This window comes from Emys orbicularis, chromosome 7 (genome assembly GCF_028017835.1).
Source record: "Emys orbicularis isolate rEmyOrb1 chromosome 7, rEmyOrb1.hap1, whole genome shotgun sequence".
Classification (NCBI taxonomy): domain Eukaryota; kingdom Metazoa; phylum Chordata; order Testudines; family Emydidae; genus Emys; species Emys orbicularis.
The window spans coordinates 49,779,302-49,806,223 of NC_088689.1; the positions used below are offsets into that span (position 1 = coordinate 49,779,302).

At 43.0% G+C, this 26,922-nt stretch overlaps 1 protein-coding gene across 1 annotated transcript in view; it reads left to right on the forward strand.

Annotated features, from left to right (window-relative positions):
* Window positions 1-22,526, forward strand: part of RTKN2 (rhotekin 2) — a 65,985-nt gene extending 43,459 nt beyond the window's left edge. Inside the window, exons 9-12 of the mRNA XM_065408413.1 lie at window positions 923-1,054; window positions 16,248-16,413; window positions 18,905-19,012; window positions 21,961-22,526. Coding sequence (XP_065264485.1) covers window positions 923-1,054; window positions 16,248-16,413; window positions 18,905-19,012; window positions 21,961-22,526 — 972 coding nt within the window. The remainder of the gene's footprint in view (window positions 1-922; window positions 1,055-16,247; window positions 16,414-18,904; window positions 19,013-21,960) is intronic.
* Window positions 22,527-26,922: the final 4,396 nt, after the last annotated feature.

Here is a 26,922-nt window from a genome sequence, read left to right on the forward strand (position 1 = left end):
CTTGCCACAGCCCAGCAGTCACCTGGTCTGTAGCTGGCCCACCTGCCATCACATTTGCTGTGGGCAGCTGAGTGGCTCAGTTTGTGTACATGTATTGTATATTCAAGACAGCTGTGCAGCCATGCATGCGTGCAATTTACAGGGAATGTTGCTCATATTAACAATTGACTTTCAGTGGTATTAAAAAGTGAATAGTTTCCTCTGGTGGTATCTTGAGGACTGGTATCTCTTACTCTAAGTATGAGGGAAGCTGTTATCTTGTGGTGGCTGCTATTAAACACTGATCTTTTAATGGCAATCACTGTGTGGCTAAGAGTAAGATAATCAAATGTTTCCTCAGTGGGATTATTAGTAAAACAGCCTAGATTGCTGCATAAAGACCAATTAATTGTAAGTGTCTAGCTGGTATGAAAATTGGTATGTATAGCTGCATGTCTAATTTTTAAAGTCATAATTTTTAAAATGAGAGGACATTCCTTTGCTCCCTTCCTGTAACCAGCTAAGTTAGTGTAGCCATTAAAGTTTTCTTCTAATGGTAGATTCCATTAGAAATAAAATTACTCTTTTTTCCTTATCGGCCAACCAGCACATTCCATGTTCCAAGAGTACCATGAGACACTATTATTGGCAAAACTGTAAAACACTAAAGGGAGGTTCAGCTAAACAAACATCTGGCTTGGCTGAATGTTACTAATAATTAAGTCCTTGAGTCACACAATAAAATATTCTGCAGGAGCCATTCCTTTATGACAATGTGTTGTGCGCAGCTCTGATCTTACAGTCTGATGTCTGAATAGTTCACAAGATGGACTCCATTAGATGTAACCCATAGAAATTCAATAGAACTTTGAGTAATCCATAAATTAGGTTGTTGTTAAGGTAATGTATGACTAGCAACTTACTGAATATTTCTCCCTTTTAGCAAATGGTAGGAAGCCTGACTAACTGGAGGAGGCTGTACTGTGTACTAAGAGGTGGTAAACTCTTTTGTTATTATACACCCGAAGAAATTGAAGCTAAAGTGGAGCCAGCTTTGACAGTTTCCATCAACAAGGTAAATTTAACAGTTTTTCACATAGTCTAATTTGGGTCCCAAGCTGACAAGCTGCAAAGTACTCTGCAAGAAGCATGTGTGAGGGGTATGCCTTGTTTCACTATTAAGGGCACTACAAATTTAAGTCAACCTAAGTTATGTCAATTTACAGCCGTCGCAGTAATTAAATCACTTTTGCATGTCCACACTACGCTCCTTGGTTCGGCAGTGTGCATCCTCACTAGTAGTGCTTGCATCGATGCAGAGAACAGTGCACTGTGGGTAGCTATCCCACTGTGCAACTTGCCACCATATAGCGCAGGATGTTTTGCGAAGGGTTTCAATGCCTTATGGGGACAAACGAGTTGTGCAGTGGTAACTGGGAACATGGTTTCAACACCCCATGATAGAGTTTTCTCCATCCCATAATTCTATCAGCATCCCATAATGTTTCACACCTCTTTTCAAAAGCCCCCCAAACCTGCGTGTCTGACATCTATGTGAGAAGCATGGATCCTGCACAGCTCTGCACTATTGTGACGAGCATTACGAGCACAACACGCCTGATCCTGAAGTATTTGCAGAGCCTCCAGGGGAGCTGCGGGGAACATGACAATTCCTTAGAGGCTAGCTTGCTGTGGGACATAGAAACAATTCAAGGTTATTGTTGGCATTCACAGAGTAGTTGCAGACCATGGAGCACTAGTTCTGGTCCCGAGAAACAAGCACTGACTGGTGGGATCACATCTTTATGCAGGTATGGGATGAGGAGTAGTGGCTGCAGAACTTTCGGATGCGCACGGCCACATTCTTGGAATTGTGTGCAGAGATCATCCCAGCTCTCCAGCACAGCGACACCAAAATGAGAGCTGCATTGATAGTGAAGAAGTGAGTGGCAATTGCTGTGTGGAAGTTTGCAATGCCAGATTGCTACTGATCAGTCGGGAATCAATTTGGAGTTGGGAAATCCACTGTAGGGGTCGCTGTGATGCAAGTGTGCAGGGCCATTAATCACATCTTGTTACAAAGTACTGTGACTCTGGGCAATGTGCAGGACATAGTGGATGGTTTTGCAGCAAAGGGGTGTACATACTGCGGTGGGCTACAATAGATGGCACGCATATCCCTATTTTGGCACCAGACCACCTTGCCACCAAGTACATCAACAAAAAGGGCTACTTTTCTATAGTATTGCAATCACTGGTGGATTACCAGGGATGTTTTACCAACATCAACACGGGATGGTCAGGGAAGGCGCATTACGTACACATCTTTAAGAACACAAGCCTGTTCAGAATGCTGCAAGCAGGGACTTTCTTTCCAGACGAGAGGTTTACCATTGGGGATGTTGAAATGCCAATAGTGATTCTGGGAGACCCAGCCTACCCCTTACTCTCATGGTTTGTGAAGCCGTACACCAGACACCTCGACAGCAGCAAGAAGCGCTTCAACTACAGGCTCAGCATGTGCAGAATGACAGTTTGAATGTATCTTTGGCCATTTGAAAGGCCATTGGAACATGTCGTCATGCTTCTTCCTTAGCCTTATCTGGCTGAGCTGCTCCACTAGTGTGGATGGAGAGAGACAATGCACAGAAGTACTACTGTGAGTGTATTCACAAGATAAATGGAAACTTGGTATACTGAACTCACTCCCCTTGATCCATGCAAGTTACAAGCACTACATTCTCATTTCTCCTTGGGCTTCATAGAGCACAGCAGTAGTCCCAGCCATGGTGAGTATGGCTTGGGAGGAAGGGGGTGAGTTGGGACAATAAGGGGGGGAGGGGTAGCTCACGGGCATGAATATATGCAGATAGGGCAATTGAACTGAATACAGGCACAGTTTTCCACAGGTGGAGATCATTTTAGCCGATCTCTCACTCCTGAGGGTAACAGAAACTGAATTGGAACAGCTCTTGCAGACTGGGTTCATATTCTGCTAGCCTGTGTGCTGCAATGGTGCCTGGTGAAGTAATTACTGAGTGGTGTGGGAAAGTGTCTTACTGTGGCGGAAGAAATAATGCAGCTCTCCCCAGAAACCTTCAGAAGAGGATTGCAAACTATCCCCAGGAAAGTTTCCTCGAGATCTCTATCCCAGTGCACATAAACAAACTATTCTTCAGGGCCCCTTCTGCCTAACTGCACAGGGGAATGAGAAGCAGAAAGCGAATCTACGTCTATTGGTTATTTCACTACCTCTTCTAGCATGATTAAAAAAGTAAATGAACAGATGTGTTCCTGCAATATCAAAACAAACTGCATACTTCCCCTCCATCAGGCTCACCATGCTGGACTGTAGGGACTGGCTTTACTGCTCTGGAGTCAAAAACACGTCCTGCCTCATGCCACTAGATCCCCCGATCGCCTGTCCCCCATACTCTGCCTCCTCCTCCTCCTCCTTCCTCATGCAACACCACCTCCCCACTGTTCACTCTGGGGCCTGTGACTGCAGCTCCCCCAAAATATCGTGGTGGTGGGGTTTCCACCGAGGTTGGCATGCAGCTCTTTGTAAAAGTGGCATGTGTTCAGCTCCACACCAGAGTGACTGTTAGCTTCCCTTGCCTTCTGGTACACCAGCCACAGCTCCTTGGCTTTCATGTGGCAGAGCTGCAGATCCCTGCTATAGCCCTTCTCCCCCACACCTCGAGCGATCTGCTCATACATATTGATGTTTCTACTGCTGGATCAGAGCTGTGCCTGCAAAGCCTCTTCTCCCCACAGAACCAGGAGATCCAACATCTCCTGTGTACTCCATGCAGCAGTGCCTCTGCAACATGGAGCCGGCATGGTGAACTGGGCAGTTGCTAGGTGGGCTCTCCATCTCGAGCAAACTGGAAACGGAATTTCAAAAATTTGTGGGGCTTTAAAAGGGGAGGGGCGTGTACCTGGCCACTGGGCAGCAGAGTTCAACATGGTGACCAGAGTGGTCATGGTGGGGCATTGTGGGATAGCTCCTGGACGCCACTAAAGATGTAAGTAGCTCAGAGTCTACACTGACACTCCATTGACCTAAGTGCTATGTCTCTTGCAGAGGTGGACTTAAGTCAGCATAGTGAGTGAGTTACATTGGTGGGAGCAAAATTTTAGTGTAGACACTTACAGAGTTAAGTTGATGTACGCTGCCTTGCGTCAACCTAGCTTGGTAGTGTAGACCAGGCCTAAACAACCCCTTGTAGCTGATCCAGGAGTGGCATGTAAGTTCTTAGCAATGGACATAGGCTCCTTCTGCTGTACTAGAGATGGGTCAAACCAACACAAATCCTCAAGGAGGAAAAAAAAGCCTTTTTCCTTTAGAAAAACTGATACATTTTGACAGTTTTTAAGTTACACATGAGGCATCATGGAAATCTGCAGGGTATGTAGGCAATGTTCTCTTAGACTTTTGTCCCCAGATCTGTGGAATTTCTGCAATTTTATTTTAATTGTTCATTATGTTCTTCTTCGAGTGCTTGCTCATATCGATTCCAATTAGGTGTGCGCGCACCGCGTGCACGATCGTCGGAGAATTTTCTACCCTAGCAACACCTGGTGGGTCGGCTGTGGAGCCCCCTGGAGTGGCGCCTTCATGGCGCTGGATATATACCCCAGCCGACCCAGCGCCCCCTCAGTTCCTTCTTACCGCCCCTGACGGTCGTTGGAACTGTGGAGCGCGGCATAGCTGTTCTCCACTCTCCCTAGCTTATCCTGTTAATTCTGTAGATAGTTGTAGTTATAGTTGTTGTATAGTGTTAGTTATTCATCTTAGTTTTTTAATAGTTGTAAATAGTTAGCGGGGGTTAAGGGGGTTGTTCTCCCCCCTTTTCCCCCCAGCGCATAGCCGGGCTCATGCCCAAGGCTCCTGGCTTTAAGCCGTGCGCGTCCTGCGCTAAGCCTATGCCTACAAGTGATCCGCACGACTCGTGTCTGAAGTGTCTAGGAGAGTCCCATCAGACAGATAAGTGTAAGATCTGTAAGGCCTTCAGACCGAGAACCAAAAAGGAGCGGGACTTTAGGCTTAGGCAGCTCCTCATGGAGGCGGCACTTAGCCCGGATCCTCCCTCGGCGCGTCCAGCCCCGGCACCGAGCGCCTCGGTGCGCAGCGCCCCTGTGGCACCGACCGGTACTGCACCGCGGGCAGAGTCGGACAAGGCCTCACGGCACCGGCCTCCTTCGGCACCGCACCTGCCACAGGGGCCTCGGCGCCGGTCCTTGTCTCCGGGACACAAGAAATCCCGCAAGGCGCAGGAGACTGCTGTCCTGAAGACGCCGGCTCCCCCGGTGCCGGGGGTAGAGCCGCGTCCGCCTTTGGACCGCCAGAAGCAAGTGCCTGCTACACCGTCGACTCCGGCACCGCGGCCGTTGAGTCCAGTGCGGACTGGATCACCACCTCGGTCGGTGGTGGAGCCTTGTCTTCCGTCCACCCCAGAGACCTTAGCGACGGCGAGAGACCTTATTGCTCTCACGGAGCCGGCACCGCCCCAACCACTGGCACCGTCGACTCCTCGCGCAGTGCAATCCAGGGGCAAGCCTGCCCTGGTGCGCCCGCCGTCTCAGGACGTGGACTCACGCCACCGCTCCAGGTCTCGGAGCAGGTCCCGACGCCGCTCGCAGTCCCGGCGCTGACTATCGCCTTGGCACCGGTCGTACTCGCGGCCAAGATCCTCTTCACGGCACCACTCTACGTCTCGGCACCGTCACGATCATCGGTACCGATTGGACTCCAGACGTAGTTCTCGGCACCGGTACGAGCGCCGCTCGAGTTCGAGGGGCCGCTCCCGGTACCATGTCTACTCGCGGTCGTTGTCGTCGTCTAGGTCCAGATCCGGATCTCGGCACCGACATGGCCACCGGCACCGATCCCGGTACCGCTCACCGGCACCGCGCAGGGACCGATCACCTCCGGACCGGCACCGATCGGCACCGTATCACCCTGAGCCGATTTCGACGCGTTCGGCACCGCCTTGGCCCTCGAGATCAGCGTCTCGCTCCTCCGATGGGGCCTCGAGATCGGCATACCCTCCTCAGGGTCAGGCTGCTGCGGCTGACTTGGGCCACTGGCAGGAGGTGGCGGAGGACCCTGCACAGGGACCTACGCACTGGTCGTTCTGGACCCCGTGGGCGTATCACCAGGCGCAGGGGGCTCCACCATCAGCCTCTCGCTCAGCACGCTCTGAGCCCAGGGTCCCGGAGGCCACCATCTCCCGTCCTCCCCCAGGGGGCATGGAGGCTCCTGTGCCTACACCACCTGAGGCCCTGGACCCAGGGGCAGGCGATGCTCCGCTTCAGGGACCCTTGGAGCAGGACCCGCCATTAGACCCCTTGCCACCTGAGGCATCCTCCTCATCTTCCCCAGATGAGGCGGTGGCGGGCACAACAGCTTCAGGCCCGCCCCCGATAGATCTTCGTGCCCACCAGGACCTATTACGTAGGGTGGCGCGTAATATGGACCTCCAGGCGGAGGAGATAGTAGAGGTGCAGGACCCGGTGGTGAGCATCCTCTCGGCTGATGCCCCATCCAGGGTGGCATTGCCTCTGATTCGGACGATTCAGGCTAATGCCACTACAATATGGCAAACTCCTGCCTCTATTCCACCCACAGCCAGAGGGGTGGAAAGGAAGTACTTCGTCCCTTCCAAGGACTATGAGTACCTATATACTCATCCCCAACCGTGTTCACTAGTGGTGTCATCGGTGAACGCAAGGGAGCGTCACGGCCAGCAGGCTGCAGCGCCCAAATCGAAGGACGCTAAGCGCTTCGATTTGTTTGGGCGTAAGGTGTATTCAGCGGGAGGGCTACAACTCAGAGCGGCTAACCAGCAGGCGCTCTTGAGCCGCTACAACTTTAATTCATGGAACTCTATGGGGAAATTTAAAGAGTTGGTTCCCCAGGACTCAAGGGAAGAGTTCGGGGCCTTAGTGGAGGAGGGTAAGAAGGTGGCGAGGACCTCCTTACAAGCCTCCTTGGACATAGCGGACTCGGCCGCGAGGACGCTGGCCTCAGGTATCGCCATGCGGCGAGTCTCCTGGCTCCAGGTCTCGGGCTTGCCGCCGGAACTGCAGCAGACCCTGCAGGATTTACCCTTTGAGGGCCACGGGCTGTTCTCGGAGAAGACAGACTCTCGGCTGCAGAGCCTCAAGGACTCGAGAACGATCATGCGCTCCCTGGGGATGCATGTCCCAGGGCCCCAGCGCAGACCCTTTAGGCCCCAGACTCAAAGGTTCTACCCTCCCCCGCCTCGTCCGAGACAGGACTTCGCCAGAAGGCGGGGCCGAGGTGGTAGGCGAAGGTCGACCGGCCCTCAACCCGGTCAGAACCAGGGGCCGCCTAGGCCACCTTCAGGCCCTAGGCAGAACTTTTGAAGGTGCGGTCGAGGACGGCGCCCAAGCCACTACCCAGGATCCAGCTCCCTCCTTTCGGGATCGCCTCTCCCGTTTCCACCGTGCTTGGTCCCTTATAACCTCGGACCGTTGGGTCCTTCGCACGGTGGAGAGGGGATACGCTCTCCAGTTTTCTTCGTTTCCCCCCCTCCCACCCCCCCTCCCCGTCCCTCTTCAGGGACCCTTCTCACGAGCATCTCCTTACACAGGAGGTTTTTGGGCTCCTCTCTATGGGGGCCATAGAGGAGGTTCCGCCAGAGTTAAGGGGCAGGGGGTTTTATTCCCGCTACTTCCTGATCCCCAAGTCAAAAGGGGGTCTGCGACCCATCTTAGACTTACGCGGACTCAACAAATTCATAGTAACGTTGAAGTTCCGCATGGTATCATTGGGGACCATTATCCCTTCCCTGGATCCTGGAGACTGGTTCGCCGCCCTCGACATGAAGGACACATATTTTCATATAGCGATCTATCCGCCTCACAGGCGCTTCCTGCGATTTATGGTAAACAAGGTGCACTACCAATTTGCAGTCCTTCCCTTCGGCTTGTCCTCAGCTCCCAGAGTGTTCACAAAATGTATGGCTGTCGTGGCAGCATACCTTCGTCGACAAGGGATACAGGTGTTCCCGTACTTAGACGACTGGCTGGTACGCGGCCGCACCAGAGAGCAAGTTCAAGCTGAGGTCCACATAATAGTACAAACATTCCACGAGTTGGGCATTCTACTCAACAAAGAGAAGTCCACTCTAGAGCCAACCCAGAGGATAGAATTTATTGGGGCAGTTCTAGACTCCAGACGTGCCCGAGCTATTCTACCAGACAATCGCTTTCATACCGTCACAAGCGTCATTCGAGGGCTCAGGGCCTTTCCGATTACCACAATAAGGACGTGCCTTGCCCTGTTGGGTCACATGGCCTCTTGTACTTATGTAACCAGACACGCCAGACTTCGACTTCACCCACTGCAGGCCTGGATATCGTCAACGTACCGCCCTCATCAACACATCCTAAACATGGTGGTCACGATCCCGACCTCGGTCCTGGCCTCTCTCACCTGGTGGCTGGACCGCAAGGCGGTTTGCGTAGGAGTGCCGTTCCATGCCCCTCAACCCTCCCTGCACCTGGTTACGGACGCCTCATCTCTAGGTTGGGGCACTCACCTCGGGGAGCACCATACCCAGGGAATGTGGACCACACCCCAACTTCCTCGGTCTTCTCTAACCCGATGGTCGTTAGATTCCTCAAGGGCTTAGACCGACTGTACCCACAGCAACGCCAGCCCGTTCTGACGTGGGATCTCACCCTGGTTCTCTCAAAGCTCACAGGGCCTCCGTTTGAGCCATTGGCTACCTGTTCACTCCTGTACTTATCCTGGAAGACAGCCTTCCTTGTAGCCATCACCTCAGCAAGGCACATTTCTGAACTCAGGGCGCTTACGTCCGAGCCCCCATACACTGTTTTCCATAAGGACAAGGTGCAGCTTCGCCCCCACCCTGCCTTTCTTCCCAAGGTAGTCTCACCTTTTCACGTGAACCAGGATATATTTCTCCCGGTCTTCCATCCTAAGCCGCACGCTACTCGCCAAGACCAGCGTTTGCATTCTTTGGACGTACGCAGGGCCCTGGCTTTCTATATTGACCGTACAAAGCCGTTTAGGAAGACGACACAACTGTTCGTTGCAGTGGCCGCCCGGATGAAAGGCTCACCGGTCTCCTCACAATGCCCGTCCTCTTGGATCACGTCCTGTATTCGTGCTTGCTACGACCTGGCCGGCGCCCCGACGCCGCGCCTCACCGCTCACTCCACGAGGGCCCAGGCCTCCTCGACTGCCTTCCTGGCTCAAGTCCCGATCCAGGACATTTGTAGAGCTGCAGTTTGGTCGTCAGTCCACACATTTGCCGCTCACTATGCGCTGGTCCAGCAATCCAGAGACGATGCTGCATTCGGATCAGCGGTTCTGCACACAGCAATGTCTCACTCCGACCCCACCACCTAGGTAAGGCTTGGGAGTCACCTAATTGGAATCGATATGAGCAAGCACTCGAAGAAGAAAAGACGGTTACTCACGGTTGTAACTGTTCTTCGAGATGTGTTGCTCATATCCATTCCAAACCCGCCCCCCTTCCCCACTGTCGGAGTAGCCGGCAAGAAGGAACTGAGGGGGCGCTGGGTCGGCTGGGGTATATATCCAGCGCCATGAAGGCGCCACTCCAGGGGGCTCCACAGCCGACCCACCGGGTGTTGCTAGGGTAGAAAATTCTCCGACGATCGTGCACGCGGCGCGCGCACACCTAATTGGAATGGATATGAGCAACACATCTCGAAGAACAACAGTTACATCGGTGAGTAACCGTCTTTTACTTGGCCTTACTCTTAATCATAATGAGCGTTAATCAGAAATATTTTAGCTTTTTAAAATAAACTCCTTTTGCTAATAATGATCCAAAATTTTATATAAAACCTATGTTAACTTACAAACTATGCAAAAGGACTTCAGTACTTTAAAGATGGCACCATTTCTACCATCATTTAAAGATATCATATTTAAAATTAACAAATAGCTCTATCCGAATACATCTCTATCTCGATATAATGCTGTCCTCAGGAGCCAAAAAATCTTACCGCATTATAGGTGAAACCGCATTATATCGAACTTCCTTTGATCCACCAGAGTGCGCAGCCCTGCTCCCCCGGAGCACTGCTTTACCGCGTTATATCCAAATTCGTGATGTATAGGGTCGTGTTATATCGGGGTAGTGGTGTAATCAAAGGTATAGAATATTTGCCGTGTTATTTCCACAGAAGGCCTTTCCAGTGATTGCTACAGTGAATCTGTGCTTTCACAGGATGTTTGTGGTACAATACTCATAAGTGCTGAAAGATTGCAGTTAACACCTCATAGAGATGAATAGAGCGAGTTAACATTTTTTCCTGTTGACCTAGTTGCAGATTCTGAGCACATCTATGTAAGCAAATTGAATGTGTTGGGAGATGGTATTACAACACAAGTTGGTCTTGACTCTGAATCCTTGTCCAATCTATCATAAAACATGTTTTTAAAATGTTCACTTTAACCAGCACCAGCACATTACTGTAGCCAGGGCAAGCTGTAAGATTTTATTTTAACTTGTTGAGGTGAAGCCTTAACAGAAAGGGCACCCTTTCTAATAGTGTTGAATTTTTAACAAAGCTGTTTCGAGTATTTGAGTTAAATAGGTGTTTTTAAAAAAAAACATGATACAGATTTAAACAACCTGACTAAAAGTCACTTACTCTTTCAATCAGGTTTAATTGCATGGCTTCTCTAATGTCGTAGTTCTACCACCCTCCAGTTGTTCATAATGCCATTCAGGGGAAAATATATTAATAGAATTTATAACATTAAAAAAGCAGCAAAAATATTTTAGACTCTTTCAGACAACCCTTATAGCTTTTCTTTGTAGATCACCATTTTAGTCTATAGCCTAGTTTTGTATTTTTTGCAAGTCAGAGATTTTTTGTCATTTAAAACTACAGCATTCTATTAAGGTGATTGTTCTCCCTGAAGTTATAAATACACTTACAACCTAAAATCCATTTTCATGGTTTTGCCAGGAATTGGTCCACATGTTTGATGCAGATTCTCGTCGAAGATAATATGTATGCGATACATGAATCCATGGCCTTTTTTATGAAAATGTCAGACACTTATGGTTGCTGTATATAAGCTGCTAGAGAGAATGAAGAAAAGGAATCTATCTTCAGTTAAATTAAAAGCAAATAAATTCACAGTTCAAAACACATATGAGTGCCTTTCTACTTAAACTGTCTACTGAAAATATTTTTTTAATGCCAATAGATGTATACTGAGTTTTGTCTAGAAATGTCTGGATATCAGATCCTTAAATGCGCAAAAATCAATCTAACAATACTCATTTTTACCTCCCCTCCCTGTTGTATGGAAATAGCAATTTAAAAAATAAGATTTAGGGAAAACTTCTAAAGTTGACATTCAAGCTAAAATCTCCTCTAGTTGCTAAGATACATAGCATTTTTTATTCTTAGTGCTGGATGTGATCTCTTACCCTTATTCTTTCAAAGATGGTTTATCTTTAAAATGAATGAACTTGACATAGCCTTACAAGAAACTAGCCATAGAAATATTCACATCAACAGAACTATTCCCTTCCCCCTCTGAATCCAAACTTGAAGTAGCCCTTAACTTGAAAGTCATCACTTCAACTTCAAATGACTTCAGTGCAAACATTGTTGAGCAGGAATGTCTCAACACTTGCAAAACAGGCGTCATAGAACCTATTATGTTGCCAAATAAATACCACTGAAGCACTTTATGTTGCATAAGCAACTAGAGCAAGAAGCAATCTTTCCTTGTAACCAAGGAAGTTTGCCGGAGTCAAATCTGAGTAAGGACCTTTGGATTTACCCTTTAAAAATATAACTTGAAAATATGATAGTGTCTCCTTTTGACTTGACGTGATAATTAACATATCCTTGGGGCCAGGCTTTTCAATTGTGCTAACTTGGACATGCTCGTCATGAGTTGCTCATGCTCAAAGGTGCCCACATTTTCATACTGTGTCCAGTACCAGGTCTGCTGGGGAGTTCTACTCAGGACTGTTGTCACAAAGGAAAATCTCTGGGAAATTAATTTTGTTGGAGCCTAATTCCTGGGAGCTATAGGCATAGGAGCACCTTCCAGTACAATAGCTCCGCAACCTCACAGCAGCATCTCTGTCCTTCCAGCCAGTTGGCAGGCCCTTTCTCTTCTAGGTCTTACTAGGAATCTGATCCATTCTTTCTTCTCTGTGGCTTCCCCCCCCCCCTTTCAGTTCAACATGCACATGAGGGGACCCTACCACTGGCCCGATGAAAGCAGATTTGCCCAGTTCACTCCCTCATCTCATGCACACCAGCTCTGCTTCCTTCCACACTACTGATTGTTCAGGCTCTGCAGGCCCAGCTCAACTGAAACTTCTAAAATGTAAAAGCCGGAACGATGGCATCAACTAACTCTGTTTCTCCTGCTGGACCCTCTTCCCCAGTGCATCCTATGACTGCTCTCCTGCTGGTTCCCCACACCTGTCCTCACATTTTTAGTGACGTGCCTCCAGCCCATCGGCACAGCCTTGAACACATTCCTATTTTCCTCTTACCTAAAGGTATTTCCTATGACCTGGGGTTGTCATGTATCTCAGTGATGCTTTTAGTCCAAGGCCATCTCTTTGTACCACCTAAGTCTGTCTCCTGCATCATGGCTAGTCCTGGTGGGGACCCTTCTTTTTTGTCTATCTTTTATTCCTCCAGTCTGTTCCCCCTTCATTTACTCTGAACTAGTCCTCACTGAGAAAGCAAGAGTTGGGGTGGGGGAAGGAAAGGTTTGTGGAAGAAGAGTGCAAAACCCTCCTGGCAAAGTTCATTCTCTTCAGTTATCAGAGAAAGGGTTATTAATGGCAGGGTAGATTATTCAAGCCAGACTCCCTACCCAAATTGATTGTGGGAGGGGTACCAATATGTTGTCACAAAAATAGTGTGTGTTGAAAAGGACACAACCTCTTGACTTTTCTTGACCCCTAAAGTGGACTAATATCTCTTACCTGATCAATAAAATCCCTGTGGCAGACGTCGCCACAGTTTGGGATCTTGGGAGTAAGAAGCTTAAATCACCTTTGTGGGACTGATTCCTCTTCCACAGTCCTGATTGTGGCCATCTCCCCTGTGGTTAGATCTACAGTCTTGCTACCTGGCTAACAGCCTTGGTAAGCAGCAAAAAAACCCACATGAAGATACAGTGGGAATGCAAACATTAGTAAAATCCTTCCAAATCTCTGATCTTTATGATAATCCAAGTGGTATCAATCAATTCAGTTTTACAGTTGCTTGAAAGAATTTGTGGATTTGACCATGGGAAGCAGATCTCATATCCAGATCCCACATGATGGATCTTGCAACATAAATGTTCAAATTGTGTGGTTTTGCAACTATGCTTCAGGGCCAATTGGTACTCCACTGAGGGCTGGCTTGTCATGTGGTGCTGATTCCTTCTCCTTGTTTCTGGCTACTACATTGCTAAAAATACATCATGTGCTTTCCTAAAGTTCCTATTCTGCATAGGCATTTGCTGTAGTTGTCACATGGATATTATGTAATTACAAATGGGAGGGAGGTGGTTCAGAATGATGAAAGGGAGGGGAGATATCCATGAGCTAATCTGTAAAATGTGATCTTCACTATTAACAAGTTTGAGAGCATTGTTCTAAGTCTAATCATAATTCTCTGCCAACCTGAAACAAAACTAGGGGAAATTGTAGATTATTTTTGACATGACAGATAAAAACAGTTGATTTTAAAGCTATCTTTATCTGTTTCTGGATTAAAACTTGAATAAAAATGAACTGTGTGTCATAAATGATAAATTGTGTTTAATCTTAGAGTATACAAAGTTTCTAGACTATTTAGCATTTGTCTTGACTTCAGAAACTTAATTAGTTCTTGTGTTTTGAAATGGACCTTCTGAGCTAACCTTCATTGTCCTTCAGTTTTTTCACTATTGACTTTGGAGAGGAGTGGCATTGCTCCTTTAATGGAAGGCCCTCCCTTTTATAACAACCCTTCACATATGGACATTTCCTGGGAGAGGGGTACTGCCGGGCAAAGGAACTTTGGTTTTGGGACAGTGAGAAAGGGAAGTTCTAAGCTTTATCATACAATGTCATGGAATTTCCGTTTCTCTTCCTTACATTTCTCCACCCCTTCAAGAATGCATCATGCATACTTGGAGCACAAAACTGTCCCCAACAGGAGCAATACCAACTCCTCAGGACTTCCTACACATGAAACACTGAACTCAACCAGCATGATGGTCCTGGCCTTTACAAGGGCTGTAGCATAATTTGTTCAATAATTTTAACATTGTGAAAGGTAGGAACGCTATTGTATTATAACATGGTGCCGTATAGTACATTTTTGTATCTTTTTTTGGTGAAGATGTGCATGTAGTGTAATGCATCACTGGTAGGTAAACTGATCAGCTCGTTACTCTAATGGCATCTTGTATCACTACTTAAATACTCAAGTGTGAGGTATAGATTGTTGCTTGAGAATTTATCTCCTTAGAATAACAACATATTTGTGGAATAAACCTTGCAGCAAACATCATATAATAAACTTGTATAGGGTATGCTTGAAGTTCTTACCTGTCAAATGTTAATCTGTTTTATTTAATTTTTTGCCAGTATCTATGGTTACCTGAGTTAATGGGATGTTCAACACTTATGGATGAATTACTTCATCTCCTATTTTTAGACAGAAGAATTTAAATGAGCAAATCCATCAGATATGCTGCAAACAGCTGTGTTAGTATTTCAAATGGTTACCTCAGTAATGCATTTAAAAATCTGGGGAATGTTCTACAGAACAATCTTTGTTTTTCAGACTATCAGCACTAGGATTATTCCCATAGGACAAAATATATAACTTAATTTCTATAGTTCTACATTTGAAATCTGTAACTGGTGTTTAACATTAGTTTGAAATGGGTTGCAGGGAGGGGAGTTCAATCAGTTTGAAGTGAAAGAAGTTTAAAGGAGAAAGCAATGTCTCATTTCAGTGTAATCTAGATTTTTGCTTGTAAATGAAGTATGGTTAATGGCTATATTTTATTTCATGGAATGAGTGTGGGTACTGCAAAGCCGCATTATTGTCAAAGTGTGTGTTAGAATATTTTACTCTGCACCTTACAAGTTTTTTAGTCTCTTAAAATATTTTGGTATCTTACATTAGAAAAAATACTTATGATGACCTAACCTCTATTTTTAATCAGATTGCAACAAGTGCTATTTTGCACTGTAGTAACATCATATCAGGGAACCCACATATGATTAAAATACCATTTAGGTCCAGTCTAGATTTTGAAACTGTTTTAACCATGTCCCTGAACAGTGCAAAACCTTGGGCTGAGTAGTGCTGCAGCATAGTTCAAGAACACTATTAAAACAGCAAAGTCCTTTCTATACTGTTGGCTAGAACCTTGTTTTAGTTTATGCTATGGGACAATAGTATTTTAATTGGATCTAGCCAGAACTCACTAAATACGACTGTTACATACTCAAATATTTCATTTAAAGGAGCAGATGGATTTTTGGCATGAGGGCAAAATGTAAGACTTATAGTACTCAGAAGTTTGAATTTTTGAATATTGGAAATTTGTTCCATTAGATCTGTGTGAGTAACTTTCTATAAATGTCCCTTTCAACTTGGACTGGATAGTTTCCTTTTCCAAATTCCTGTAGCTATGGTATTTGACAAATGCCTTGATTTTCTGAAACTAAACTAAAATAGTTCCAGTTGAGAATGCACAACTGCAGCCAAAAGAAACGTCTTCCATTGTTGTTGTCCGAAAACTAAATACCATCTATAGAAATATGACCAGAATAATAATTGAGAAACACAATAACTTACTGTCTCTATTAAGTTATCAACTGAACTGTACTGAGGAAGGGTGAGCCACAGCAGGATGAACTGTTTAGGGAACAAATAACTTATAATATGTTTCCTTGGTGTATCTCTTAACATATACTGCATCAACTCAGCTTTATTGTCTTATCTTTTATATCGGTTACCTTTTCTTTTAATAATTATGTAAAAAATTAATTTGTATTGTCAGTTATTCTGTTTACCTTTTCATAAGTCCTCCCTCCACCCCCCCCCCAAAAACCCCCCCCAAAAACCCCACCACCAAACAAACTAAACCTACACTGGATAAATACCCTAATTTGTATCTGCCTGTGATGAACTGAAGATTTATGATTGGGTGGAACAATAACTGATTACCAGAGTCTCAATATTGTGACTCATAGGAAACCAGAATCCGTGCTGTGGATAAGGGCACCGAGAAAAGAATTAATAACTTTACTGTTATCAACCCTGTGGATGGAGAGGCTGTGACTCAACTTTTTGCAGCTGACAGCAGGGAAGAACTTCATAAGTGGATGGAAGCTTTCTGGCAGCATTTCTATGATCTTAGTAAGTATGCAGTTTTGGCAACATGTCCTTTTAGTGGTGTAGCTATGTAACATCAAAAGAAATGTTGAACAATCTGAACTGAAATTACATAATCTGTCACCTGTAATGAGAACAAAAATGTTCTCCATGAACACAGTAGGTAGTGTGTTCTCTGCCACTGAAAAATAGAGGTATTTTACTGAACCATAGTCAACTCCTCAGGGCGCTATGATTTTTAAATCATCCTATAAATGCCAATAAGCCCAGAAACATCCAGTCTGAATTTTCTCAGGAAATCAAAATAGACGTAGACTTCTTGTGTTTTCTGTGTGTATGTTTCAGAAGAGATTGGTCTGTTTAGCAGTTTAACTAGGTTATCTTTCAAAGGCCTGCTGGAGTCTCACCATTCTTCCCTCATCTGTAGTAGTAAAATATAGTTACTTATTTTATAGAATTCTGACATCATTTGAGAAAAATAGAAACGTTTGGGTATGAAGCATTAGAGGGAACCTGAGGATGCTGAGCTGATGGTTGGCCTTTGAAATTTATTGAAAACTTGTTTTGGATCAAAATTGGATTAACTATTGCAGAGAGAAAAGGTACATAATGACTTAGGCCCAACTATGTAGGATTATGGCACCCATGATTCAGCTTTTGCTCAGATAGCACTCTGGGTGAAGGAGTTGTCAGTCTTATAGAACTAAGCAGTCAGGGATGATTTGACTCCAGTGGTACCTCCTCTGTTTTGGTACCCCTCCTGACCATAAGGTTTTATACCTGGCATTTCCCGCCCCCACCTGGCACATGACTGTTTGCTTAGGGCTAATAAAAAAGTAGGTGGGGCTTTACTGCTCAAGAGACAAATGAGATAATTGGTGCCTTGTTCCCTAGTCTTGTTTTTCCAGTGGTGAAATGTTTCAGTGTGTTCACTTTTAGATTTCTAGAGGAAGCTCACTTACTGACATTGGCTAAACTGTGTGACTTCACTGTTCTTACTCTAGATAAAATATATGCTCTCTAGGTGTAGGACAGTGAAATCTCACTTGCCTTTTTAGTCTCTTTAAGTAGTATATTGTGTTGCTTGTTTAAACTTAACTCCAAATATTAACAAGATGAAGAGTGCAGAGGGATTGGTTAATCTTAAGGCAGGTCTACGCATAAGTCAAGACACCTCCCCTGAGCGACGCAAGTTATAGCGACCTAAGCGCTCCACACAGGTGCTATGTTGGTGGGAGACGATCTCCTGCTGATGTAGCTTCCGCCTCTCGTGGAGGTGGAGTAATTATGCCGATGGAAGAGCGTTCTCCCATCAGCATAGAGCGTCTTCACCAGACGTGCTACAGTGGCACAGCTGCACCGATGCTGTAGTGCTTCTAGTATAAAATTGCCCATAGTCTTCCCACTACTACACCTTTAAATGTAGCAAGTTAAATGCCTAAGTATATAAAGAATAGATACCATTTGATGGACTAAGTAAAAAATAAAAATAAAAAAAATTAGCTGGAGTCTGAAAATCATATTCTTCATCAGTTCATGGGGAAACTGAGCCAGGTGGATACAGAGTATCAGTATTGAATTGGGAACCACATCAATAAAATCGAAGAACTGGGGTTTTAGAAATTGGGTATTGTTCTGTAGTTTGTATTTCTTCTCTTATAGCTCTGTCTTGATTACAATAAGATATTCTATCAATTAGAAAAAACACAATGTAAAAACTAGAATATCCTCCTTATGTTAGATGGGGAGGGGTGAAAGGACTACTTTTCCCCCACATTATAGATAACATTAGAATACCAGTGGATTTTCTGAGACAATTTCTTGTAGTATGGGAAAAACTAGGTCACTTGGCATTCAAATGCCTGTTGTTCCTTGGTGGTTCTAAAATTCTCTTAAAACTAACGTGGTCAGAAAAGAAATGGGAGTGAGAGATTAGTTTGTAAAAAGCAATTTTACTGGCAGGGCCTATTTTCCTTAAGGTCAAAATCTATTAATAGAAACAGAGGTTTCCTTGGCTTTGGTTAACTGCTAAGAGGCTTTTCGTGCTCTGATAGCCAAGAAAATTATTAAAGTCAAAACTGCCAAGTATAACCATGGTATAACAGTAGGTTTGCTGTATACTGGATTCTTGTACTTTCAGATGAATAACTTGCATGAAGCTTCCTTGCTTTAAACTCTTACCTTTTATCTGATATTTGAAGACATGTAAACACTTATAGGCTTGTTTTTGAGGATTTTTGTGTGAATTATGGGGTTTTAGCCTTGCTATCTGATAGTACTGCTGGGTTGATTAAATTGGAGCTCTTAGCTTAATATCTGTTTATAATCTTTGTGTTAAGGGTTACGATGAAATTTCAGTTGAAAATACAGTATCTAGTGAGGACTGTTGCAACATTAAATATAGATACTGTCCAGATTTGCCTGTTATAGGTAGTTCACAAATGCAACCTAATGACTTCAAACGCTTTAAAAGGTGGAGTGTTTAAGTTCTAATCATTGTTCTCTTCCCTCTCAGGCCAGTGGAAACATTGTTGTGAAGAATTTATGAAAATTGAGATTATGTCACCACGGAAACCACCTTTGTTCTTGACAAAAGAGGCAACCTCAGTCTACCATGATATGAGTAAGTGGGATTTGTCTTTTCAAGCTGCAGGGTAACAGAAACAATGTTGTCTCTATTCAAATAGCTTCTGCTGTTTGGTGTTAAAATGCTGAATTTTTCAAAGGCAATTCAGATAATATAATGGAGCACCATAATTGCACACCAAGGAGTTCATATTAAATGAATAAAGAGGACAAAAATATTGAACACATTTTCATACCTTGAACAACAAAAAAATTCAATATGAGCTGTAATTAAGGAGCCCTGAAAACATTTAGACAAAAAAGCTGTCGCTAGAAATAAACACTCACCATAGAAATAGTTCAAAATCCAGAGGATTAAAATGTAATGGTTTTAAATAGTCCAGATTACAGACCAATCATGCCTTTAACTAGTTGCATTCAATTACCTGTTTTTTCCAAGTTATATAAGATCTACTTAGAACTTATTGTGTGGTTGCTGGCAACAACCTTGAAAAATAGACTTGTAAAAAATCTCTCTAAAATGTATTTGACCTGTACCAATGTTCAGACATCAATTTTTGCATAGTGAAATACAATGCAGAGGGATTATTTTAATAAAATATGTTATATAAATAGTTTTTATAGACTAGAAGTAGGTCACTCTATTTTAATGGATCTGATGTGGTATTGGCTGAAAAATATTTTATAGGGATAAGTTTAAATGTCTGATTGCCTGCTGCTTGATCTCCTGTCTGAATTGCAAAAATGCTCAAATTGACATGTGGGTCATTGAGTAATAATGCATCCGTGCATTAATTTAACAGTCTAAAAAGTCATATTTGAACTATGAATGCAGAGCAGAAAAACACTAAATCACATAAGACATATGAGGGTATATATTAAGTTTTGTAGCATGGTGCTGCAGATATTTAGAGACATCACTGAGGAATTTTAAGTGTTTCCTGACCAATTATGGCATTCATAAATAAATACAAATCCATAATCTAGATGCTAAGAATTTGTTAAAGTTATTTATGTAGGATCTGTGTGTGATGGGTTGTCACCCTGGGGTGCAGTCTGGGAGCCGTGAGAAACCTTTGCACCCCTCTGACCGTTCAGTTGTACTGGCCCTGCCCACACTGCTTCCCGGGTTGGGGGGACAGCCAGCCTCACCCAGGCCCTGTTATCACCCAACACAACAGCAGGTGGTGCTACACACCCAAACTGAGCTACCTGAGAGTGCTTTACCTAAGCCACCCAAGTACAAACAGCAGACTCCAGCCACCTCCCCAGGCACACACCGTGCTCCCCTCCCCCACCCCGGGAGTATAAACCCAAAATTATATCGTCTTGCACTGCACAGGGATCTGTACAGTGTAAACTCATTAATATGTCTGCCCCTCCCTCAATGTGGAGAGGAATATGCACACTTGTGGTAACCAAGCTGAGATTTTTCCCCAGACACTTCACACAAAAGGCACACTGGTTTAGATTAAAATAGAAACGCGTTTATTAACTACAAAAAGATAGATTTTATGTGATTATAAGTGATAGCAAACAGATCAAAGCAGATTACCTAGTAAATAAACAAAACTGCAAACTGAGCCTAAGATACTAGAAAGATAGGATATGAATTAGCAAATTCTCACCCTGGCTGACTGGCTGATGATATAAGCAGGCTTGCAGATTCTTAAGGAACAAGCTGCATTTGCTTTGCAGCTTGGGATCCCCGACCCCATTCCAAGTCCTTTTCTTTCGGAGCTTCTCTCAGATGTTGAGTTGTGGGGGAGTGAAGAACAACAGATGATGTCGCTCCCTGACTTACATAGCTTTAGCATATGGCTGGAACCCTTTGGTTCAAAAAGAGTTCCCAGCCCAGTTTGTGGGAAAAATACAGGCCCCCAAAATGGAGTCCAGAGTCTTGTGAGCTGGTCACATGCCCTTGCAGAGTCATAGCAGCCATTACTTACATATTGGCCGAAACGTTCACAGGAAGGCTCACTGGGTGAGAGATAAGTTTCTCCTAAGGCCTATTGTTCTTCCTAATTGCCCATTACCCTGAATGGGCTCTTCACAACCAGGTATTTAGATGGAAGCATCTTGCCTAGTGAGTGTCACCCAGGTGGGACTACATGTGACATACAGATACATAATCAATATTCATAACTTCAGATACAAAAATGATGCATGTATACAAATAGGATAATCCTATTCAGCAAATCATAACTTTTCCAATGACACCTTACATGTCCTGTCTTGTACAAAATGCATCATAATTATGCCATAATCATAGCAAAATAATATCACTATGAAGAATATGGGGTGCAGTGTCACACTGTGATATCTTTATGCTCTTATTGATGTTTTAGAGACAGAGGTAGCACAAGTGATACTGATCTACAAACAGGGAAATCAACAAACTATGCATATATTCTGGCTGATGCACTGTAAATTACATTACGGGGGGAGAAGGAATTGGACTGAGCTATCTTCAAGAATTTACTGAAGAAAAAACCTTGAGTGTAAAAGTGTCCTTTCGGGGTAAGGAGGGGGGTAGCACAAGAATATTTAATAGTTTTGACTTTTGCACACTTAAATATGTGAGATTTAGGTTTTTTTGCATTGATCTTTGTGCATAGATTCTGTACACCTTTGCTGAAATGAAATGTTTCAAGTAGTGTACAAGAACATTATTATAGCTAGATCTATTTCTAGTAATGCATTGCATTTTTTATTTTTCCACAAAAATAAATAAAAATTAAACTGTGACCACAGCCTACTAAGCGCATGAGTCCTAGAAACCGTGAAAAGCTTCTAGACCTTTTTCTGTAAACATGATAATCTTTTCCATTTCTAGACTGTTGTAGGTCTTAATGCTAGTCTAAGATTTGGGGCACATACTTTGCACAGTTTTGTATTCAATCAATTAATAACCACACTCAGGGTGAGTAAAATATTTAGGAACCATTTTAATCAGAGTTCATCTAATTTCTTCTAAAATTGTAGGTATTGATTCTCCAGTGAAACATGAAGGTTTAACAGATATCATACAAAGGAAAATTGAGGAGACTGATGGAGAGTTCCTGATTGGCCAACAGAAGGAGTCTGTACCTTCTGTATGGGCCCCATTATTTGATGGTTCTCACCAGATGCTTGTCCAGAAAAATATTGTGTTTCCAGATGCAAATAGTGAGATAGTAAGTCCTAATGATGGCAAAGGAAAGAAAAGAAGAGCTCCACTTCCACCGTCTGATAAGCTACCATACAGCTCAAAAACTCAGATGAGCACAGATCAGTTGGACAAGGAAAACTTGTGGAAGAAGCCTGCCATTGCACGTAGGACCTCTTCTTCTTTTGATGCCAAATTATCTTCCATGATGCATCAGTTGCAGAGGCCCATTGCTGCTCCTCGCAAACTGGTTCCTTGCAGGAAAAGCAGCTCAATTGACAGTGAAAATCCTCTCTCTTCAGTTACTGAGACAGAATCTGAAACCAAATCAGTGCCAGCTCCTAGACAGAAATCCATCAAAAAAATACTAGACCCTAGATCATGGTTGCAGTCACAGGTGTAACATTTAGTTTATAAAAGTGACCAACATATAAAGTTTACTAGTATTTGACATTTATCAGTGACCTGAGTCTTTGATAAGAACTGGGCCATTACAACTATTTTTAATATATATAATTCTAAGCCCATACTTTGTATTGCAATCTCAGCCCTGCTTGTCACTGTCAAGATCTAAAGAATTTCTCTAGCAAAGTATAAAGGGTAGTGTGTGTGTGTGTGTGTGTGTGTGTTGTAGAAGGGAACGTCTCCAAGATGTTTAAACCTTTGTCCTTCTCCACACTACATGCAGTATCTGAAATTTCTGTGCTACCCTTAAAGCATGGTCATGCTCTAAAAAGTAATTCCAAGGTTTGTTTCAGTGTCTCCATATCAGATGTGCTCAATTTATACATTAAGAAGTTTTTGAACAACTCTGCCAGCTCAGTCCGAGATCTACGAGATTTTTTTCTGGCTCGTACTGTCAGAATTTTTTTAAAAAATTATTTTCATTGCCCTTAAGTCTATTGCCCTAGATTTTTTTTATTCATACTTTTAGCTTGTCTTGTCAATTGCCTGCAATTTAACTTATATTTATAGCCATCAACTTCTATTTCCTTTCTATTATATATTGACTTTTTTATTGCTACTTTCACATCCCCCTTTTAATCAGGTTTTTTTAATTAAGTAAACTGTGTGTGTGTGTGTGTGTGTGTGTGTGTGTGTGTGAGAGAGAGAAAGAGAGACTGAGGAATTGTAGCAATTTGGGCATCTAGTAAAGTGTTCGTAAACTATTTAGTATTTTTTTCACATTACTTTTGACATTCTTCTTCTTAATCAATTTTGTTCATTTGCACTTAGGCAAACACTGCTTTTTATTTCAGTGATCAATTCATCTTTATCTGTCAGAATAAGGTCCAATATTTTTTTAAAGAAATTAGCATCTAATTGGTAAACTCCAAGGTCACTTTAGTACTGGCAGGATGAGTCCTCCAGGATTTATTCCCCCAGGCTGTAATCCCCCATGGTAAGGTCATTTTTTTTCTCTTCAGGTTGTAAATGCTTACATCCTGTTTTCTAGTCTGATTTGGCCTGTAGCTTCCCTCATGATTATTTAAGCTTGTGCTTTATGAGTGAAAACATTGATGAGTGAAAACATTCAAGAGCCTCTGCTTCCATGTTGTCAATTCTAAAACAGGGAATGTTGTCTTTGGTGTACAGCACCAACCCTCATCATCTTTCCAATATAGATTTAGCCAGTAACTAAGGGTATGTCTACACTTACCGTGGATTGACGCTGTGGCAATCGATCCACCAGGGGTCGATTTAGCGGGTCTAGTGTAGACAGCGCAATAAGTTGACCTAAGCTACGTCGACTCCAGCTACGTTATTCATGTAGCTGGAGTTGCGTAACTTAAGTCAACTTCACCCAGTAGTGTAGACCTGCCCTAACTTTCCAATCTGTGAATCCTCCCATCAGGTTTCAGTAATAACAACTATGCAATCTCATTACTCCTATTCAGACTATTTTTACCAAACAGAGATTTTTCCTCATTCTTAGAGAGGCAGACTCTCCTTGTTATCAAGGACTCAATGGTGGGTCAGAATGACCTGCTTATCACAGAAGTGGGGTGGAAAAAGGAAGACAGATGGAGAGATTCTTTAAAAAATGCATAGGTATTTATTTCACCATCAGTTGGCTTTAGTCACATTTTCCTCATAAGTTTTCAGGTCTTTGACTGTGCCCCAAGCATGCCCAAAGTTGTTTCTCCCTCTTCCCCATATGAGGAATTTATAGTCTCTTTAAGGAGTCAAGTCCTGCCATGTGTGCCCAATGTCCCAAATCCAGTATCTTCATTCCAGGTGCTTTTTTTTCTTCATTTTGATGGCACACTTTGACCTTAGAAATAAAGCTATTTCCAGGGAATAAAGTTGTAAACAAAACTTTTTGGTGCAGGAGAACAGAGGGGAGGGGACGGAAAATAACTTTAAACAATGTTTTGGGGGGCTTACTTATTAAGTTTTGTCCATAAAAGAGAACAAACATTTCAGTAATACACCTGAAACAAAGTTTTTGCAACATTACTATAGTTAAAAATCTAGATATGGAGAGGAAATGTTTATTTGTTCTTCTACATCAGGGGTAGGCAACCTCTGGCACGTGTGCCAAAGGCGGCACGTGAACTGATTTTCAGTGGCACTCTCACTGCCCGGGTCCTGGCCACTGGTCCGGGGGGCTCTGCATTTTAATTTAATTTTAAATGAAGCTTCTTAAACATTTTTAAAACCTTATTTACTTTACATACAACAATAGTTTAGTTATATATTATAGACTTATAGAAAGGGACATTTTAACATTTTTAGAAGGTATTACTGGCACGCGAAACCTTAAATTAGAGTGAATAAATGAAGACTCGGCACACCATTTCTGAAAGGTTGCCGACCCCTGTTCTATATTATGGATGGTTACATACTTGGTTACCAATACCGAAAAAGCTGCAAATTTCTCTTTATCATACATACACTTGCTAGAAATTTGACCTTCCTCTTTCTTCCCCCTTGCTTTTTCTGAGTTTCACTTAAATGTCTTGATTGGTTAGAATTGTAACATGAATGTTTGTTTACTTTTATTGCTTTTTGGTTTTAACATGTTGTTCAACACCTCAAACGCTCCAATGGTCCTTTAAAAATGCAATTATATTGTATTTTTAATTTCAGCATTTTACTGAAGTTTGGTAAGGTACTTTTTAAGATTTTTTGTCAGTTTATTTCCCAAGATGTGAATATATGGTACAAAATCCATGCTGAAGCTTTTATAACAGTAGTATTCTGGGTTGGAAAAATTGTAATCTGCTTTCTTGTTTACCTCTATCTTCCAAGTTGTTTGTTGAGGAATAAAGCATGTAGCAGAGGGATAGTATTACTTAAGTTGTCTGATACCTGAATGAATATAGTGGAATTCTCTTAATTGGCACTTCCTGGTACTCAGAAGACTATGCCAGTTCATTTATCTTGTCAGTTATGAGACTCATAATACATTGTAATGATATTTGCTTTTATTTCATGACTTGAACTAAAGGTAAGCAGTGCAGAAAGCATTAAAAAAACCCAAGTCTTATTTGATTAGCATCCATAACTGAACAGTAAAGCAACATGAAATAAATAAAGGTCCACAAAAGGGGAAATTTTTTAGCTAATACAAATTCACACATTTATTTCTGTGACTAGGTTTACTAGACAGCACCAGGCATGCAGCTTATCCACAGTCATTGAAATTCATTATCCTGTATTTTTGGGCACTCAAGCAGGGGTGCCATCTATCAGGGTGCCTATTACAACTCATTTGAAAACACTTGAACCTTTGTGTTTTAATGTATTGCCAAAACATTTTGAATGTAGCACAATGAAAAGAGAAATGGGTGAGTTTTATGCATCTCATTTGTCACTTAATCATATTTGTATTGTCTCAGCACTAAGTATTTTTTTTCAGGACCTTTAGCTTCATGCTTAGGCTATGTCTACGCTATGACACAGCTGCAGCACGATAGCGTAGACACTTCCTACATCAACAGAAGGGGGTTTTCCATCATTGTAGGTAATCCACCTCTCCGAGAGGCAGTACCCTAGGTCAACAGAAGAATTCATCCGTCCACCTAGCCATGTCTACACCAGGGGATTAGGTCAACCTAATTACGGTGCTCAGGGCTTAAGATTTTTCATAGCCCTGTGTGACATAGCAAGGTGTAGACCAGGCCTTAAAAATTAATCAGTTCATCCCAATCTAGAGTTAAAGAACAACCTGGTACAATTTTATGTTAATGCAATTTTTAAAAATTGTGTGGTTGAGACCTTGAGGACGGGTGCTGGAAATAGTCCACAAGCCCTATATACTGTGAACTACAATTTAGATGTCAATGATGGCACAACCTTTCATTTTGTAGAAATTTAGTAAAAGTGTTTCTTTACTGTGATGCTTGAACCACTGGCTATGAGAAGATTAATACGGTAGTAATCTCTTGTACTGTACAGAACTATTTTATGTGGTTTTTGTATGTAGGTGGAGCTAATTTTTGCAACTGTATCTTAGATGTTAGCTTAACATGTTTACATTTTTACTTGTATTATGATTTAATTTCATCTATGCTAATTGTTTTAATACTGAATAGGTATTTTATTTTGATTGAACATGTTTGGAATTACTGCTTTAGTGTTCAGTTGATTTATAATCTAATGTAAGCTGCTTTAATAGAAAAATACAGATTTGAAAATTAATGTATTGTGAAATGTTAGAGAAGGATCTTAATTGTTTGCTGCTAAAATGTGGATTGTTTGCAACTAGAACTGTACATCAAAGATAAAAACACATCTGCAATAAAAGGATTCTGTATTCTAATTTTCTTTAAACTGGACTATAATATGTAGTT